This window comes from Leguminivora glycinivorella, chromosome 6 (assembly GCF_023078275.1).
Source record: "Leguminivora glycinivorella isolate SPB_JAAS2020 chromosome 6, LegGlyc_1.1, whole genome shotgun sequence".
Taxonomy (NCBI): domain Eukaryota; kingdom Metazoa; phylum Arthropoda; class Insecta; order Lepidoptera; family Tortricidae; genus Leguminivora; species Leguminivora glycinivorella.
The window spans coordinates 2,000,471-2,019,624 of record NC_062976.1 but is presented as its reverse complement, the minus strand read 5'-3'; the positions used below and the strand labels follow the sequence as shown (position 1 = coordinate 2,019,624).

The 19,154-nt window shown below is 40.8% G+C and overlaps 2 protein-coding genes across 2 annotated transcripts in view; one reads left to right on the top strand and one right to left on the bottom strand.

Annotated features, from left to right (window-relative positions):
• Positions 1-19,154, top strand: part of LOC125226930 (laminin subunit alpha-1) — a 159,943-nt gene that overhangs the window by 9,554 nt on the left and 131,235 nt on the right. The gene's annotated exons all lie outside the window — the stretch shown is intronic.
• On the bottom strand, positions 12,728-16,124 carry LOC125226847. The gene is made up of 2 exons (XM_048130979.1): positions 14,295-16,124; positions 12,728-14,200 (listed from the first exon to the last, which is right to left on the bottom strand). Exon 1 carries the CDS (start codon positions 15,517-15,519, stop codon positions 14,488-14,490), a length of 1,032 nt encoding a protein of 343 aa, XP_047986936.1. The 5' UTR covers positions 15,520-16,124; the 3' UTR covers positions 12,728-14,200; positions 14,295-14,487.

Here is a 19,154-nt window from a genome sequence, read left to right as displayed (position 1 = left end):
ATGTAGAAATAATCAGATCTTGATGAAAACGGGACAATACACATTTTTAACAGAGTTGATCCCATAGTAAAACTCGTTGACCGTGTAAACTATACCAAAAAAAGTAAAAAAGTAAAATGAGTTCAAATAGTAGATACATTACGATACAAGTACGAAAAGGAGGAGGAAGAAAACGAGTGGCAATATAGTTATTTGTTATACAAGGGGGCAAAGTTGTATTTTAACACACGAGAAGTAAAATACATTTGCACCCGAGTGTAACACAAAACTTTTCCCCTCACTATAGCGAGGAAACTACAACGCAAAAAATGCGTTTATCAGTGGTTCCAGTAGTTCCACACGTGGTAAATCATTTGTATTACTAGATTCACATACTTTTATCAATTTTAAAGCAATTAATTTGACTTTATTCAAGGTCAAATTACTTTACCCACTAGTGGATAAAATGCGTTTTTGCCCGCTGGTATTAAAGGACAAAACACGTGTTTCCGAGCTAGTGAGGGGAAAAATTAATTACCAATGTCCTTTTCGCACGTATATCGTACAAAGTTTTTGAGTACAGATGGCTTCTGTTCTGAAGTTTCTACATGACAACAAAGAGGTAACGCCGCCAGTGTCATGGGGTCCATGCCGCAAGCCGACCTACTGGAAGGGGTATTTTCCTTATGACTGGATTATTTTATTACTAGTAGGTAAGTATTTTTATAATGCATATAGGTATAGTTTGTTATGTAGTATTTACTTATTTTTAGATTTAACTTTAGTTTTAATGATATTTTTAATCTTTTGTTATGTTTAATTGTCAAATAAGTTGAATAAAAACTAAACTTTTATATTTAGTAACTTAAGTTAATTATATAATTATGTTTTGATTCTTGTTAATAATAAATAACTAGATTCACAGAAATGAACCACTTGGCCCACTAGTGTGGCCCAGTGTGGCCAAAAAACACCATCTGTACTGAAAAAAAAAAACATAAAGCTTAAAAACTGGGCCGTCTTATTCGAAGGTATTATTAAAACATACTGATCATTATACTGTCTTCGGTTTCGGTTACTTCGATAGTTACTCATGAAAATAAAAGTATGAATTTATAATTCATAGTTTTATTCCGTACAGGCCCCGTAGCCGAATGGCATTTCTCCGACGCCAAACGAAAGCGATACGCCGCTGGCTCTGTCGCGCCAATACGCAAGCGCGATAGAGATAGATATCTACTAGCGCTTCGTTTCGTGAGCGTTTCGTGAGCGATTGTGCCATTCGACTAGCCACCCTGATCATTCTTAAAAAATAAAAAATCGCAATCATTCTACCGGTCAAGGCTACACGCAGCCCCATATCGCTCTGACCATTGGCCTTCGCAGACGCGCAAGAGATCGAGTCTAAATTTGAATATGGAATACCATCGTTCATCAATAACGCCTTAGTTACTAAACAACATAAGCGCCATGCTCCAGCCAACGGTGTTGATGTTATTTACCAGTACCATCGGCAACACTGTTAGCTGTACTTTTTAACCCCGAGCTTAGACGCAAAATATATTTGATCGAAGGGCCAGTGTTATGTTAAGTACTTTTTAACCCCCGACGTGTCTGTCTGTCTGTCTGTCTGTCTGTCTGTCCGTCTGTCCGTCTGTCCGTCTGTCCGTCTGTCCGTCTGCCCGTCTGCCCGTCTGCCCGTCTGTCTGTCTATATGTCTATCTGTCTGTCTGTCTGTCTGTCTGTTTGTCTGTATGTGTGTGTGTCTGTCTGTGGCATCGTAGCTCCCGAACGGATGAACCGATTTTGATTTAGTTTTTTTTGTCTGAAAGCTAAGTTAGTCGGGAGTGTTCTTAGCCATGTTTCATGAAAATCGGTCAACTATGTCGCGGTCGGGGGTTTTTTCAAAATTTTGTAATCCTTATTACAAGAACATAAAGTCTACCGGTGGTTAGTAAATGGTATTGTGGCAATGCTGCTGTTTGTACCTGGGAAGCTCGGAGTTCTATTTTATTATAGGTATCGTCGTTTTAGATAACATACCATACAGTATATCGTCACTACTTTGAAAAAATCTCGTATCTCACGCTGCTCCTCGAAGTTAAAACGCAGTAAGTCTATATGCATTCCATACACACTTACTACAATTTTCTTTTCATTGACAGACGAAGATACAAGTTTTTTTAAAGTAGTGACGATATTACGTTTAATAATGCGAAAAAAAATGCAAGAAAACTCGAAAATTGGCGTTTCCCGGAGCCTAGACCAAGCTGGATCGATTTTTCACCCCCGAAGACCTCAAAACTCACTATGCAAAGTTTTATCGGTCCTTTTTATTTCACCGTGTATATGTATCCATACTAATATCCATACTAATATTATAAATGGGAAAGTGTGTGTGTCTGTTTGTTTGTCCGTCCTTCACGGCAAAACGGAGCGACGAATTGTCGTGATTTTTTAAGTGGAGATAGTTGAAGGGATGGAGAGTGACATAGGCTACTTTTTGTCTCTTTCTAAGGCGAGCGAAGTCACGGGCAAAAGCTAGTAGGTACATAAATAAATCTACAAGAATAGTTCGTTTAAAGATAGATAGATTAGATTATAGTATGAATTTTGATTGCGTTATGAGCACAGAATATATAATAGTACAAGTACAGAAGGCCCACTGCTTTGATGTTCACGAAATGCCGCCTTTTTAAATACCTACAAATTTTTTATAAAGAAACGAGCCGCACGTGCGCGGCGTCCGGTGATAGGGTTACCAATGGATCCAAACGAATTAATACTCACATAAAATGTTATACTATTATATTCAAGTCTTGGGTACTTTCTAGGTATATATACTGTATTTATATATTTTTGTTCAAGTTCCAACATCACAAGCCTTATTGAACTTTTCTGTGGGACTTAATCAGTAGTAGATCTAAGTAAGAATGTCTTATAGTCTTATGGTATTTATTTTATTCAATATGTCTATTTAACTAAGTATTATTAGCCATTCCACACGTGGACATCGCTTAAAAAAACCTCGCGACGTAAAGTAACAATAGAAAGTGCGAACGTGCATTCCGTGAGAACGCGCGCAACCCTTGAGTAGGCCGCGAACTCGCGGCCGCCAGGATGTACTTGTAGCGCGGCGATAGAATCGCGGAGTGAGCCGCCCCTGTTATGAGTTATGAATTGCGCGGTGCATCATACACTGGTATGTTGTTAAGAAAAATTGAGTTATGATGTTTTAAAAAAGAATCGATACGTCAGATAGCTTTTAAGAAACATTATGTTTTAAAGTGTTTAAAAAGGTTATGGTGTTTTTTGTATCTTTATTACGATTTTTATGCGAGGAAGCTACTAATTTATATTACGCATTTTATGGTGTAGTTGACTTAAAATTAATGGACAGGAAAGAATAAAATTGAGAAATTAAATATTTACTTCAGTTCAATTAATTCCTTTAGTTTCAGTTTTCAGGGAAGTTTTTTTTTTTTTTTTAACGCGTGGAAACACGTTAATTTCGAGTATTAACACACACACCACACACATACAATCACGCCTGTATCCCATCAAGGGGTAGGCAGAGAACATGAACTACTCAAGTTTCAGTGCCACTCTTGGCAAAGAGGGATTGAAGAAAACGAAAATTGTGACATCATTAACAGAAGCTATAAATTATTTGTAATTGACAAAGAACCTTCCCTGTAATTAAAATTTTAAGTACATAAAAGGAATTGAGGTATAAATCGTTGTCTATATGAAAACAACCTTTTTGAGGAAATCATTCACATACCTATATGTGTTAAATACCTAATAATTTATAAAAATACTAGCTTTTGCCCTCGGCTTCGCTCGCGTTAGAAAGAGACAAAAAGTAGCCTATGTCACTCTCCATCCCTTCAACCATCTCCACTTAAAAAATCACGTCAATTCGTCGCTCCGTTTTACCGTGAAAGACGGATAAACAAACAGACACACACACTTTCCCATTTATAATATTAGTATGAATCTACAAATAATAACTGCTACAGTAAAATTTTGAAACCTTTTTCTCCAATGAGTTATTTCTAACGTTGTATCAATATAATTGTTGGTGTAAATAAAATATAATTTATTCGTTTACAATTATAATCTTTCGCAGTTCGTCTAAGGTAGGTACTATATTTAATTTATTGTTGTGATAAAGTTTTAATATTAATAAGAAAATAAAACAGACGCACATAAATTATACTGTTGAAAGATTAAAGACTAAACGGTAATAATATAAATCATTATGCTTTTAACTCGTTTCCTTGCGTTTTATCAAATTAAAGACAATGTGGGTTTAATCGTTCACGATGGGACCTGCGGCAATTTTAGTTTGGCGTTAATTATTAGAAATATTAATATACAGTCAAAATTATACAAACAAAATTGACGACCGGTCTGGCCAAGCTCATAGTGATCCTGCCTGCTACGCCGCGGTCCCGGGTTCGAATCCCTGTAAGGGCAGTATTTGTGTGATCATGTGATGAGCACAGATATTTGTTCCTGAGTCATGGGTGTTTGCTATGTGTGTATTTGTAGGTATATTATATATGTCGTTGTCTGAGTACCTGCAACACAAGCCTTCTTCAGCTTAGTCAATCTGTGTAAGAATGTCCCTTTTTTTTTAACTTTCCAAATTATAAGAAGACTTCTGAGTGTCAAGTTCGCTTTTGAACCCCCGACGCGAAAACGTCGGGCGTGTTATATTATAAGTTTGACGTGTCTGTCTGTATGTGTGTCTGTCTATGGCATCGTAGCTTCTGAACGAATGAACCGATTTCAATTTAGTTTTTTTTTTGTTTGAAAGCTGAGTTAGTCGGGAGTGTTCTTAGCCATGTTTCTGTTAATGAAAGTTACGGGCCCTGGCAGGCAATTATGATCGCGCGATAAATGATAAAACATCAGGCCGTCCCTATCGCACTATTTGTAAGTGCGATAGGGACGTGCCCATGAATTTATCATTTATCGCTTTCGACTTTGTTACCCAGCCGGCGTGTATGGATGCTTCGGAATTTTATCACTTATCCACGTGGATAAAGTATCCGTCACGCTTTGGTAAATATGTCAGTGTGAGAGTGACAGATGTCTTATCCACATGGATAAGTGATAAAATTGGAAGCATGATACGCCGACTGCTGTTCATCACTTAATTAATACCTATTAACGTTTTTGTTTTCAAATAACAACAAAATAACGTTTCGAGTTTACTATGTATAAAATTAGTCGCTTCAAAAATACATACAAATGAATACCTACAAATCACACTTCCTGTATATTTAGGTTTCTAGAACGGAATCGAAGATAAGCTGAAAGACTATTTATGTCTTACTGACTTCTTGAACCTTATCGAGCACTAGTTAAGGCATATAATCGATTGTACTCAATTCCTGAAATATCTAATTCTTGATACTTGAAGTTGGACCTTAGAATATAGTAGAGAGAGTGTAGATTTGTATGATTAGAGAATTTTTTGAGTGACAGACGATGACAAGTTGCGAATACACGATAAGTACTTATGATCTCATTAGTAAATGACTAATGTTCGAAAAATATGTGTTTGTGTGTCCTTGAATAAAAAGTAGATATTATTGGCCTGATTCGAACCTTAATATTCGTTAAATATTAGACCTAGATTCTATGTACAGTATGGATCGATATGACAGTGTTTAAAGAAATGTACCTAACTGTTGTCACCAAAAAATCTGTATCATGTCACAACGACATCTTATTCACATCTTTAAAGTATTGTTCGAATACGGCAGGCAAATTAGTTAGGTATACAGGGTGTGCACTTTGACACAAGCAATAATTTACAGAGTGAATAAAGGTCATACCACACCTCGGACACTGGCGATTAAATATATGAAAGTGGCGCGTTCCTAGCACACAGTCTAAGGTCGTGTAGGTGAACGCGTACTACGCTTGTATGAGTGACATATGACAGGTCGACTGTTCGCGTTTTTGTCAGACGGTAACTGTGAGGTAACCGAGAAGGGGTGGGCGGCACTTTCAGCAGGGAGCGGGAGTGGCCATACTGTATGATAATACTCTTTATTATACTGTCGTCATACTGTGAGTCAAAACCCCAATATAATGCAGGTATATTGGCAATATACGTTAGGGATTAGTGCCACCAAATACACGTAATCTAATGAACATTTCAAACATTATTGCTGGTGGTCTTAGGAACAAATTTGACTGCATAAAATGTAACATAGAATTTCTATTTTTAAAATGTAATATTGTATTGTACCCTAATTATGATAATTTGACTTTAACTTTGACATGTAAAATTTTTAATTTTATGAATAAATGAATATGAATATGAATATATCTCAAACTAGGGCCATTACTTTATTCGTGCACCAAGCAAACATCTAAAACTACTATAGTATTGGTGTAGGTAAGGTACAGTTGAGCTAATGCAAATGCAATATACAGTGATACCTGTTTGAATGTTTGTTATGTAATTTACAATATATATGATGTGGATGTACTTTTATAATAAAAAAAAAACTGCAAATCCCTAGAATGCGTCGTGCTGTTTGACTTCTTAAAGTTTAACAAACGGTGTCCATGAGGAAAAGGAATAATTTTAATGGCGTATTCCCGATCCCAGTTTAAGACTAAAATGCCTTATAAACTTTTCTGGATTTCGCCTAGTCTCAGAGTTATTACCAAATGAAAAAAAAAACATCTTGTTGTTACTCAATACAATACAGCAGTTCTCGAAAAGTTTGTGCAAAAATTAAGGAAAAAGTTAAATTTATTTTTATTATTCCTATTTTGTTACCAAGATTTTTTGATGAATTGAGATTTTAGTAAGTTTTATTTCGTATTAAGGTTCTCTAGTATCTATATTTTCTTAATTAAGTATAACAATTATCCTGTATATATCTTACGAAAGTCGACTTATATTACTAAATGTTGGTAACAAAATTGGATCAATTAAAATTTGCTGATGTGGCTATGTACAAAGTATTCGGGAACTGCTCACTAGGTTTTCTTAACGGCGTTGATGCCATTATGGAGAATAGCGTCACTATCCTCATTGATAGATGTCAAAAAGTGAAAAATAAAAAAAACGTTCAAACTCATTGTAAGTGCCAGTTTTACATTTACTTTTTTTGTAAAAATACTTTGTAGTAAAAAAAAATATTTTTATTTGTTTGGCCCCAGGAATGCGTCGTTTTATTATTTCCCTTTCCTCATGGGCACCTTGTATAATATCTCACAAAATAAGGGCCAGTCGTGCACGTAGGTACGGTACAGTTGAGCTAATATAAATGCAAATTCGTAGCATGCGGGGGAGGTTCTGCGTCGCGCCTGATTGATGCCGGTAGACGGGCTTGATTGAGACCTCAGTCTAGGCGGGAACACGACGCAAGCGGCTTGTATACAAGGTGAAAATCGATTTTTAATGTGTAGAGGAACATTTATTCTTCTTTTTTTTCAGTAAATATGTTTAAGACAAAACATTTTTCATCAATAATGATGCTGATAACAGCCTTTTATCACTTACTCCTGAGCATAGGCCTCTCTTCTAGTGCGCCACTTGTCCCGGTCCAGTATGTTTAGCCGAATGCACAAAAGCTTACGAAACACTCACCATAATATCTATTTCGTAGCTATCTATCTCTATCGCTCTTGCGTATTGGCGCAGACGCAGACTACATTTCTGCGGCGTTTTGCGTCGCAGAAATGCCATTCGGCTACGCTCCCAGAGCTAGACCCATCCAGGTTCACCCGTATTATTCATCGCTCTGCCTAGCATAGCAACATTTGTATTATTTAAAATACGGCGTTATTGTCATTAGAAAAGTCTCGATATTTTAAATTACTGTTATAACGTTTACACGCTGTATATTTTGCCTTAAACGTCATTCTGCTCCAATTTTCCCATGTTTACCAAGTTATCGAGCATGTCGGTGATGGATCTGAAACGATTACAAGGTGATAACATTACGCAACTCGTGATGAAATGTGACTTTCCGACGAAGAAAGGTCATGATTTCAGTCCATGTAAGACAAGGTATAAATTCCGTTAGAAATTCGTGATATTGTATTGTAGAACAAACGAGACCATACTGCGAGAACTGAATATCACCAAGCGGCTCTCAAATATTTGTCAGGAGAGAATACTCAGGTTCTTCATGCGTTCTAAACAGCACACTTTCCAAAGGAACATTATGCTTGGCAAAGTCGAAGGCCGATGCTCCAGGGGTGGAATACCGCTAAGGTGGGCTGACACCGTGAAGAAAGCTTGTGGTTTCATGCAGATGGCAGTCCATATGGCCCCAGACCGCGTCAAGTGGAGAGAAATCACTGACATCACGATCCTCAGCTAGTAGGGAACGACTGAGAAGAAGAAATTAATGTGCATGGGCGTTTTCCTCAGCATGAGACTGAAAGAAGATTAATGTAGCTTTTTTGCTAAAAAGACTAAATAGCTTTTTTTCTACACTTACACAGATCAACTTAGCCCCAAACTTAGCAAAGCTTGTACTATGGGTGCTAAGCGACGATATAGATACTTAAATAGATAAATATACTTATATACATACAACGCATCTATGACTCAGGAACAGATATCTGTGCTCATCACTAGATGGCGTTTCACCTTTAGGGAACGCTCGGCTAGATGGCCAAATTGTCAAAACTGAGGTTTAAAAGTTTTAAGCTTGTGTCGAGAGATGGCAGTCTATACACTGTGATTACACATTTTACTTTGACAGTAACTCTCTATAATACTCGATCCTCTTAGCTATTACTAACGTCTGTGCAACTTTATAACTATCTAAAATAATGACTGCGAAAGCCTCCCGGCCCGGAGTGAAACATTTCGAGCTATTGTCCATAAAAATACTTGAGGAGGTACTTACCTACCTACTTAGTAAATATACAAAACATAAGTATTACAATGAAGTGTATGAACATTTCTTTGTCAAGCAAAGTCTTATTACATACATAATTAAAATGCACAATAGTTCTTTAACAAGCACGTTATTTCCTTCTTTATAATATTTGCATACTTCGAAGATAGTATTACTGCATCGTAACGATTTACACAGAAGCATCTTTTGAACTTCTAAAACCTCTTCTTAATTTGACATAATTCTTCGTTCTCACTCCCACCGGTCTGGCTCAGTCGGTGGTGACCCTGCCTGCTAAGCCGTGCTCCTGGGTTCGATTCCCGGTAAGGGCATTTATTTGTGTGATGAGCACAGATATTTGTTCCTGAGTCATGGATGTTTTCTATGTATATAAGTATGTATTTATCTATTTAAGTATGTATATCGTCGCCTAGCACCCATAGTACAAGCTTTGCTTAGTTTGGGGCTAGGTTGATATGTGTAAGGTTTTTTTTTATTTATTTACTAGATAAATACATACCAACGTTTACGCCGTGTCTTGCGTGGGCGACGGTCGCGCGACCATCGCGCGACCGTCGCCGTCGCATCTCATACTTTCATATCGATAAGGTTTGATTTCGTATGCGTCGCATCGCCGTCGCGCGACCATCGCGCGACCGTCGCCTACGCAAGCCACGGCGTAACGGCCTGGCCACGGACACGCGCGAATTGCGGCAGCGGCAGCGGCGAGCGGTGAGCGGGAGAAACAAAAGCCTAAAAACGCATTTAGGATGCCACGAACCACTGCCGCTGGCGACAACGCGCGCGAATTTTGTCGAGCGGCGGGCGGCAGCGGCGCGCGGTGCGACGCGTGGGGGAAACAAACGTACCGGGCTAGTGGACGACGCCACGAGTGCCACGACTTACAGCGGCGCGACCAGCGATATTAGCGGCACGTATCGGGCGGTTCGCTTCCGACCAAAAAATATTAGACGAGTCGCTCGCGAAATGGACTCGCGGAAGCGCTTATCCCGGAAATATTAGATGGGTAACTTATGATTAGGTATACATTTTTGAATGTGATTTTGACGTTACCAAAAGGCTGTTTTTCATAATACTTAGTAAGTGCCATTAATTATTATATACAGAGAGTAGTGTTTTTAGTTATTTTAAATATTTGATACTGAGAATTTTATAGTTGTTTTAGTATTGAGATATGTAATCGAAGGGTTCGATGCTCATTCTGGCGTACTCGTAAAATTTCTCCGGGTACTTTCTGTGTTCTTCATACAAAATTGTAAATTCGCCATGTGTACGTCTGTTACTTTCGTGTACTCCTTCTCTCAGATTTAAAATATCCTGCCTGAAATATGTGCTGCTTTCGAGAAACTGACGAGCAATTTTGGATAACACCATTTTGAATCCGTCCCCTCCGCTCGATGCCGCTGCCGCGACTGCGAAGTACGTGGCATGCTCCCCGCTCCGCGCTTCCCTACCGCGCCGCGCGCCGCCCCGCTTGCCGCTTAGACCAAGTCCGTGGCCAGGCCGTTAGAGTTAGACCGACGCACCCATTGCTGCCATTGCCATAGACTTGCGTGGACCATCGGAAATCGGGACAGATCGTCCGCTGACAGGCGAGCTGATCAGTAAGGGGATCTTCAGAAACAGTATGAAGAATGTGCCCTAAAATGGTTCCTGCAGTTAAATACATTTTCCGTTCTGGGGGGCGATTTTTGAATCTCACATGCGGGATTTTGTCACTAAAATACCGGTTGAAAACGGTGACTTGCTTATTATGTTAAGTGACAATTTTCTGAATTCGAACGCGTGAGACTCAAAAATCGGTCCCCTGTTCTCGTTATCGAATGATTAACCTATTCTTAAGTCACTTAGAGCTTAGTTAGTTAGTTTTATTGGGCATTTTCCGCAAGTCGACATCCGTCGTGCCTATTTTGCGTGAAATTAACGAGGTAGCACTACTCTAGCCACCCCAGCTCCTCTACGAATCCTAGCAGTGTTTTCAGGTTGCTAAATACCTCTTTCAATGTGTTCGGCGTACCTAGATACTTGTTCCTATATACTTCTACCTGTTTACACTCTAGAAGAAAGTGTTTGGTGGTTTCTTCTGCTTCCATGCACGCTCTGCACATGGGGCTATCGGTTATACCTATGTTATTGAGGTGTTTGTTCAGTGTGTTGTGTCCTGTCATTAATCCTACTAGTTTTCGCAGTTGCTTTCTGGGAGTTCTGAGTAAGATTTTTGTGAGCTTTGTATTAGGTTCAGCAAGAATTTCTTTGGTTTGTCTACATGTGTCTAATTCAACCCAGTATTTGTTGTGTAACTGTTTGTAGTGTTGACTAAGTTGATTTTTCCTGTATGACACTGGTAGGGGTATGATGGGTTCGGGTCCATATGCCGGTGTGGCTGATCCTTCTCGGGCCAGTTCATCCGCTGCATCATTCCCTCTTGATCCACTGTGCCCCTTTATCCATTGTATTGTTACTTTGTTGTCCTCTTCGCACACTTCCGTGAGTCTTTGGTGACATTCTAGTATTAGTTTCGAAGTAAGTTTTGGGCTGTCTAGTGCCTGAAGCACTGATTTGCTGTCTGATAGTATCAGTATGTTTTCATGTTTTACCTGTCGTCTCTTTATGGCATTGCAAGCTTCTATTATTCCCACACATTCAGCTTGGAATACCGTGCTGTGTTCACCTAAGGGCTTGGATATGTGTATGTTTAAGTCCTCTGAGAAGACTCCACACCCTGTTCCCTCCTTTGTTTTTGATCCGTCTGTGAATATTCTTAGGTTTGTTTGGTGTAGTCCTTCCTTTGGATCTTCTGTTAGCAATGTTGTATAATTTTTGCAGAAGATCGTGGTTTTGGGTAGTTTGTCCACTGGCGCTTCTAGCATCGGCAGTTTTGAGATCATATCGCCATATATTCTTTTGTGCGTTGAGTTGAGTTTTGTCCATAGGGTTAGGTCTTTCAGTCGGAGGGCTGTGGCTGCAGCTTCCTTTTGTATATATATGTGTAGGGGTAGGAGTCCTAGCATTATTTCTAGCGCTGCTGCGGTCGGAGTAGTTCTCATACATCCCGTTGTTGCTACACATGCTAGTCGTTGTGTTTTATTCAGCTTGTCTATTGCTGTGGTTTGCTGGGTGCGGGGCCACCATACAATAGCTCCATAGCTGATCATCGGCATTATTACCATTTTGTATAGCCACAGTATGATGTGGGGAGCAAGACCCCATTTCTTGCCCACCATCCTTCGGCATTGCCAGAAAGCTACTGTTGCTTTGCTTAGTTTTTGTTCTAGGTGTTTGCTCCAGTTGAGTTTGTCGTCGAGGATTATGCCTAGATATTTCACCTCTTTTGAAAGTGTCAGTCGTGTGCCAAATAGTGTCGGCATTTCGTATGTACCCAATTTCCGTTTATGTGTAAAGAGAATTGTGTCGGTCTTTTTAGGGTTTACCGATAGGTCATTCTCCGTGCACCATTTCTCTACTATTTTCAGTGCTGTCTGTGTGAGATTGCACAGTGTACTGATTACCAGGCCGCTGATTAGTATGACTAAATCATCTGCATATCCTATGGTAGTGAAGTGCTTTTCATTCAGTTTTGTTATCAGATCATTTACCACCAAGTTCCAGAGTAGTGGCGACAGCACCCCTCCTTGGGGGCATCCCCTCATGACTAGTGCCTGGTGGTTTTGATTTTCGGATAGTTTTATTCTTCTTTGTCTTAACATATTCATTATCCATTCAATTATGAGTGGATTTGTTCCGTGTCTTTGTAGTGCTTGTTTAATGCTGCTGAAGTTGGTCTTATCAAAGGCTCCCTCTATATCAATGAAGGTTCCCAGGCAAGAATTTTCATCGCTAGCGCATTTTCTATGTTACTAACTACAGCGTGTAGCGCTGAGTCTGTCGATTTACCTTGACTGTAGGCATGTTGGTTTGGGTGGATTTGTATGTTCTTCAATGCCGTTTCCTTGAGCTCTTTGTCACATAATCTTTCCAGTGTTTTTAGCATGAAGGATGTAAGGCTAATTGGTCTAAATGACTTAGGATCTGTATAGTCCGTTTTGCCTGGTTTGGGGAGAAAAATTACTTTTACTTCCCTCCATTTCTCCGGTACGTATCTGAGTGCTATACAGCTGCATAGTATGTTTGATAGGTGCTTTATTACTTTATGTCCTCCCCACTTTAGTAGGGCTGGGTATATACCGTCAGTTCCTGGTGCTTTGAAGTTTTCAAAGCTGTTTACCGCCCAGTGAGTTTTGTTGGGTTCTGTAATTTGTTCAGCAGTTTTCCATTCGCTTTCCGTTGGATTGTAGTTATTTGTTTGTTCTGAGTCTGGTTCATTGACTACTTTGCATCCTGGGAAGTGTGTCTCCACCAGCAGCCTTTCTGTTTCGGCTGGGCTACCGGTGTCTGTGTTGTCCTGTCTCCTCAGGGTTCCCAGTAGTTGTCTAGGTTGGTCTGCGAGTATTTTTCTCGTTCTGTTTGCCTGACTTATGTTAGCTATATTGTCACAAAAATTTCGCCATGAGGCTGATTTTTTGTATCTTAGTCTTTTCTTATAGTCCGATTTAGCTGTTTGGTATCTGTCCCAGTCCTCTTCAGCTTTTGTGTTCATTGCTCTATTCAATAGTTTTCTCATTTTTGTTCTCATTTGTTCCAACTCCGGTCCCCACCAGCTGTTTACGTTTTTGTTTTTCCCTGCAGCTGATGGTATCGACAGTGGACATGTGTTTTCGTAGGAGTCAGTTATGTGTTTTGTTAGTAGGTTTACCTGGTCTTCCAGTTCCTTTGTGTTGTTTGGTCTTAGTATTAGTGTATTATCATCTAATTTACCTTCTAGGAGTTTCTTGTACGCCGTTATGTCCGTGCGCCTCGGGTTTCTTTTGGGTATGATTGTGTGCTTGTCGGCTGTCAGGTCATACCGAATCCATCTGTGATCGGAGCAGGATGCCTCGTCCGACACGTGCCAGTTGGACACATATTGAGCAGCCAGACCTGTGCCTAGAGTAATGTCAATTATAGTATTACATCTACGAGTGACAAAAGTTGGTTTGGAGCCTGTGTTTAAAATATCTAGATTAGTTGACATTAGGTATTCAACAAGATCGTTACCTCTTTTGTTGTTGGTTTCCATTCCCCATAGGTTGTGATGACCGTTGCAGTCTGCAGAGATGACTAGCTCCAGCCCTTCACGTTCGCAATAGCGTATGAGGTTGTTCATCTCCACAGGAGGTGGTTCGTCCTCCGCCGCCATGTAGGTGGACGCCAGTACTATCTCTGGCAGGGTTGAGTTTTGTGATCTGAGGAGTTTTATGGCGCACACGTCTCTGGAACAGAATTGAGTTAGTGGTTGTGCCATTATGTCTCGAGATGTGTATATGCAAGTTCTTGGTTTAAAATATGTATTGTATATTAATTTACCTCCGGCGTTGCCAAGGCCGTTTATTCGTGTGTTTCTGATCCACGGCTCTTGGATCAGTGCTATTGATGTAGGGTTAACCTCCAGCCATCTTCGAAGTTGAGCCGTTGCAGATTCGCTGTGCTGGAGGTTAACCTGGAGGACCTTACATAGGGAAGGCTGCACTGGTGGATGATTCCTCCGCTGCCCTTCCTTTTAGGTCCAGGAGACTGATCCCCTTCGGTAGGCCGTCCTCGTCTTCCGATTCCAGCAAGACGCTTTCCTCGATGTCGACGGTTTGGTGTTCCGCACTTTCGGTCTCCATGGCAGAGGGGTGTTGGCTGTTGACGTGCTTCCTGGCTGGTTGTCCTCCCCTCTGGCCTTGTCCTCCTCGTGTGCGGTGGTTTTGTCTGGTGGAGAATCTCTGAAGCGTCCTCCGCTGTGCTGGAAACGGATGTAGACTGTTCCACACAGGTAGTTCAGTCTCCTTCCCTTTTCCAGCACCACTGGAACAACGTCTTCAGGTATTCCCACCAGGAGCAGTGTGCAGGCCCTCTTCTTCAATGGGATCGCCTGATGGAGAGTCCACTTCCTCACTAGCGCCCATGAGTTCTGGAAGTTCAAGACTCTCCCGATCTTAGTAAGGTTCTCCTCCAGTGCCGGTATCAGGATGCCGCACCTTGTGTTCCTGACCATCTCGTCCTCTCTCTTTCCAACGAGACGGTCTCCGTTTTGGAGGGTAGCCGATTCCAGCCACTTCATCAGCCACGCCTTGGTATTTGCGTCCTGGCACCACAGCTTCAGGTACCCATCCACAAAACTTGGTTTACCTGAGAACGCTGGGGCCTCCGCTACGGTATCCAGATCGGTCTCGATGGCAGCCTGGAAGATTGCCTCTCCGATCTTCTTCTCCACCTCTACCGCGTCTTGCTGCGACAGTCTGCCCGTGCGATCGTTAGTGATCGCCACCGTCAGGTCCGCCGCTGCTGCCGCTGCATAGGAGGAGGGTCGGTCCGCTGTTCCCGACGAGGCATCCATGCGCTGTTTTTTGTGGTCGCCTCTGGGAGATATGGTTTCATCCAGGCGTGCCCTCTTGGCTTTCCCCTCTGGTTTCTTCGCCTGGTTTTGTTTAGCAGCGGTCGAGTCCTTCATCCTGCTGCTTGGTTTCAGAGGTGCGGCTAGCTGCTTCTCTTTGCTTCCGGAGCCGCTGCCTCTGCCTCTGCGAAAGTTTATTTCGCGGTGGTTCATGTTCGGTCTGGGCAGGCTTCCCTCTTGGTTTGCACCTGATCTCCCAGCCGGGATCTATGACTTGCTTCGAGGGTTCAGCGAGTGTCCCGCTCTCAGCCGTCGGTGGTTTATGTGAAGAGGGTCCAGCTTTCGGAGGTTCCTTCGTCTCCGGATCAGCCACCTGGGCCGGGGTTCCCGAGGGTACCCCAGCTTTCAGTGGCCGCTCCGGCTTCGATGGCTCCTCTTTGGCCGTTCCGCTCTTGATTTGTTTCGCTCTCCTTAGTGCTTCAGCCTGTGCCGTCTCATCTAAGGAGGTCGTTGTGTTTTTGTTTATTTTATTTTTAAAAGTTTCTTCCATTTGTTCCCACGAGTAGCTGAGGAAATAAAAGGTCCATTCTACGCAGAGCCCCGCATGCGCAGACAAGGCTATATACAATGGGTTTCGCCCGGTTCCCAAGGGTATCGTTCGCGACTGAGCTCCCTCTCAGCCATGCATCCATCGGCACGATGTACACCTTGGATTAGGTTTGGGTGGGCAAGTTGCAATGATGGGGTTACCCCCAAGACGACAACCCGACCAGGTGCACTCCTCTTTTATCCGGGCTTGTGACCGGCTCCTTTTTGGACCACGGATGATCCGCAAGGGAGGCAGAGTTTCACTTAGAGCTTAAAAAAAAAAAAAATCCGATTAGTTGTATCGGTTCGTTTTCATTCAGTTTTGTAGTTTAAGGTCGATCTCGGACAGTCTAGAAAGTATAATAATAATTACACTAATCATTTTGCGTTCTAGACCGTCCGAGATCGACTGATAGTTTAGTTGAGATGAGCGATATGAGTAACATGATATCAAATCAAGTTCGACCTTGAAAGTCCGAATGCACCTCGGCAGGTGTTTATTTTGATGCGTATAAACGGGATTGTGCAACGGGACCGATCCGATAATTCACAGCCGCAGCCGCATGCATATGCATGGACCAGTTCTCATCGGGACGTAGCTTATCTGTGATATCGGCTTAATACTGTAGTTTCATAGACTAGTGGTTTTGTAGGTAAACCGTGAGCAGAGGAAACTATAGCCTGTCAATCAAATTTTGGCAGTAGCAATGTACATCAAACTAAAGTATGGTATCCCTATGAAACGAACAAAAACCAGCAATGTACGTCGAACAGCCACAGATATTTTTTTTTCAAGGGGCTCGCTCCTTCCTTACGAATTAGATGATGTATTAAAAAGGGACGGATATGTGCTAGTTATTTCTCTTTTTGGTAGGACGGAGATTTCCACAGATAAGATACAAATGACACGCGAACTTCCACCGATTTTCAAAACTAGTGTTGCTAGCCCGCGATTTTTCAAATTTGCCGCCTTTTTCTAGTGACAAGATTTGGTTGACGGTCTATATAATGATTCCACTTTAAATACTTACCAAAATCATTTAAGCAAAAACCAAACACATCTAACCACACGTTCGCAATTTTGACCGAGAGATCGTATTTATCAATCGACACTGATGAACAGTGATCGGAGCTATGGGAGTAAAACTTTAACAAAACCTTAGAGCTGACATAAATTTAAAATAAAACCAAGATAATTATTTTCAGATCAGTGTTAAATTTGATTCATTACCTGAATCCAAATTCTAATACATTACTAAAAGGATATTAATATTTTCATGGATGTAAGTATCACGCGTCATCTAGCGTAAATTATCAGTACTTCTACTTGTCAATAGATGTCGCGACGAACGAAGAGTCTAATGCTCACCAATTTTTAGCTAATATTAATAGTATAAATTAGTATTCTGTTTTCAATTCATTCTGCTTGTAATATAAGTTGTAAACTGTTGTAATATTAAATTTTTGACAGACGAGACACTATTGACACCTAGTATCGAGTAGTGGTATTGATAATTCACGCTATTCGCACGTGATTGACGCGTGATTATCGCTAGATGGCACTATAACTATGCCTATACAAATAACTCGCGTTTACTGATGTATGGAGTTACAACTCTTCCCTTACTTATTCCTCTATGGTATTATTGGCAAATAAGCGTGTTCAGATATCTACTTTTTATTGGCGGTTTGTGTAAACGACTCGACTAAACCTACGAAAGCATTTCGATCTAAATCTAAAATACCTGTGTTTTCGTTACGTTCAAAAATCATTATAGATTTATGGTGTGAACGATATTTTCGTCAGATAGGTACTTTTTGAACTGAAACTTTTAATGCGACTTACAACTGACAGCGCGTAACACTCAGTCATTGTTACTTTGCGTGAAATGTCGCTCACTCAGCGCGTAATATTCTGTCAGTGTCGTTACGCTCAAAGACTCGCTCATTCCATTCATTCACTTATACACTCAGTCAGTGACATAACAGAAATGAATTGGAATGTGTGTTTTATTTAGATCAAAGTGCAAAATGAGTTTGTTTTTTTCAATAATTTCAGCAGAACAGTAAAAAGATACATACATACATACAAAATTTGAGTAAAAAGATAACTAACTTCTCGATACAATTATTTTAAACTTTTAGGTATTTCATTACAAAGATTTCCATAAATTCTTGGTCTCATGGGGAATGAAGGGAAATAATTATACCAGAAACAAAAAACACTTATTTTAATTTCAATCTTTTAATTTCAAATAATAAAAAAAATATCAAAAACGTTTCACTCTCAAACTACATCGCAACCGCACGCACACTGCGCATTAATTAATAGTGACACTCCCACTGGTGGGCGAGCAGCCGCTGAAGCCCACAGAGCCTCGCACGGGCACCGCGCCCTCCACGCACGTTGACCCGGACGCGACCACCTCCCCGGACGCGGCCACTTATCCGGACCCGGATCCGCCGTACACCCCGGACAAAGAGTTTAGAGTGTTCACACTGGGGCTTGAAATTTTGCCGCTTAATCTGATAATTTGGCTGTTAATGGCACTTGAGCTTGAAGTTCTACTGATGGAGCTCTGTAATATGAATTTAATATGTAAATTAATTGATGATTGAACTGGAAGAGATCGCTAAAAGGGTTCGCCTTAACTAAACGCAAAAACGTGATGGTCACTTGACAAAATATTGTTGAGGTTATGTTGTTTGTTTTATGTTGTGTTGGAGTTGTTTATCTTGAAGTTTGACTTCTTCCGCGGAAGAGACTCCACGCACTGTTTTGTTTTATAAAGGTAGATTTGACATTTAAACACACACATGCAACATACAGCATAAACAACATGTTTAGCATAAGGTACGCAATGCCCATACCATACACCACAAAACAAAAGCATGATTGACAAATGGCCGCTGCCGCGTTATCGAATCGCGCTCATCCGAGACGGTGGACGAATTACGAAATCAAGATAATGATGTAGTGTAGTATACTTTATCTTGTAGTAATAAAGGTGCAGTTTAAAATAAACGCAGTTATACATACAGGGTGTTTCAATGAATGTAATACAAAATATGTTTTTCAAACTAGTCTTCCTAATGCTAAAACATTATGTTACGTCGCGTATTGTTAAACTATTTAAAAATAAACATTAAATAAATGTCATATACAAAGAAAAAGTGACCAAGGCCTCCAGTGTTCCGAGCTGGAATCGAACCAGCGTACTCCGCTTACCGGGCAAATGCCTGAACCACTCGGCCATCGG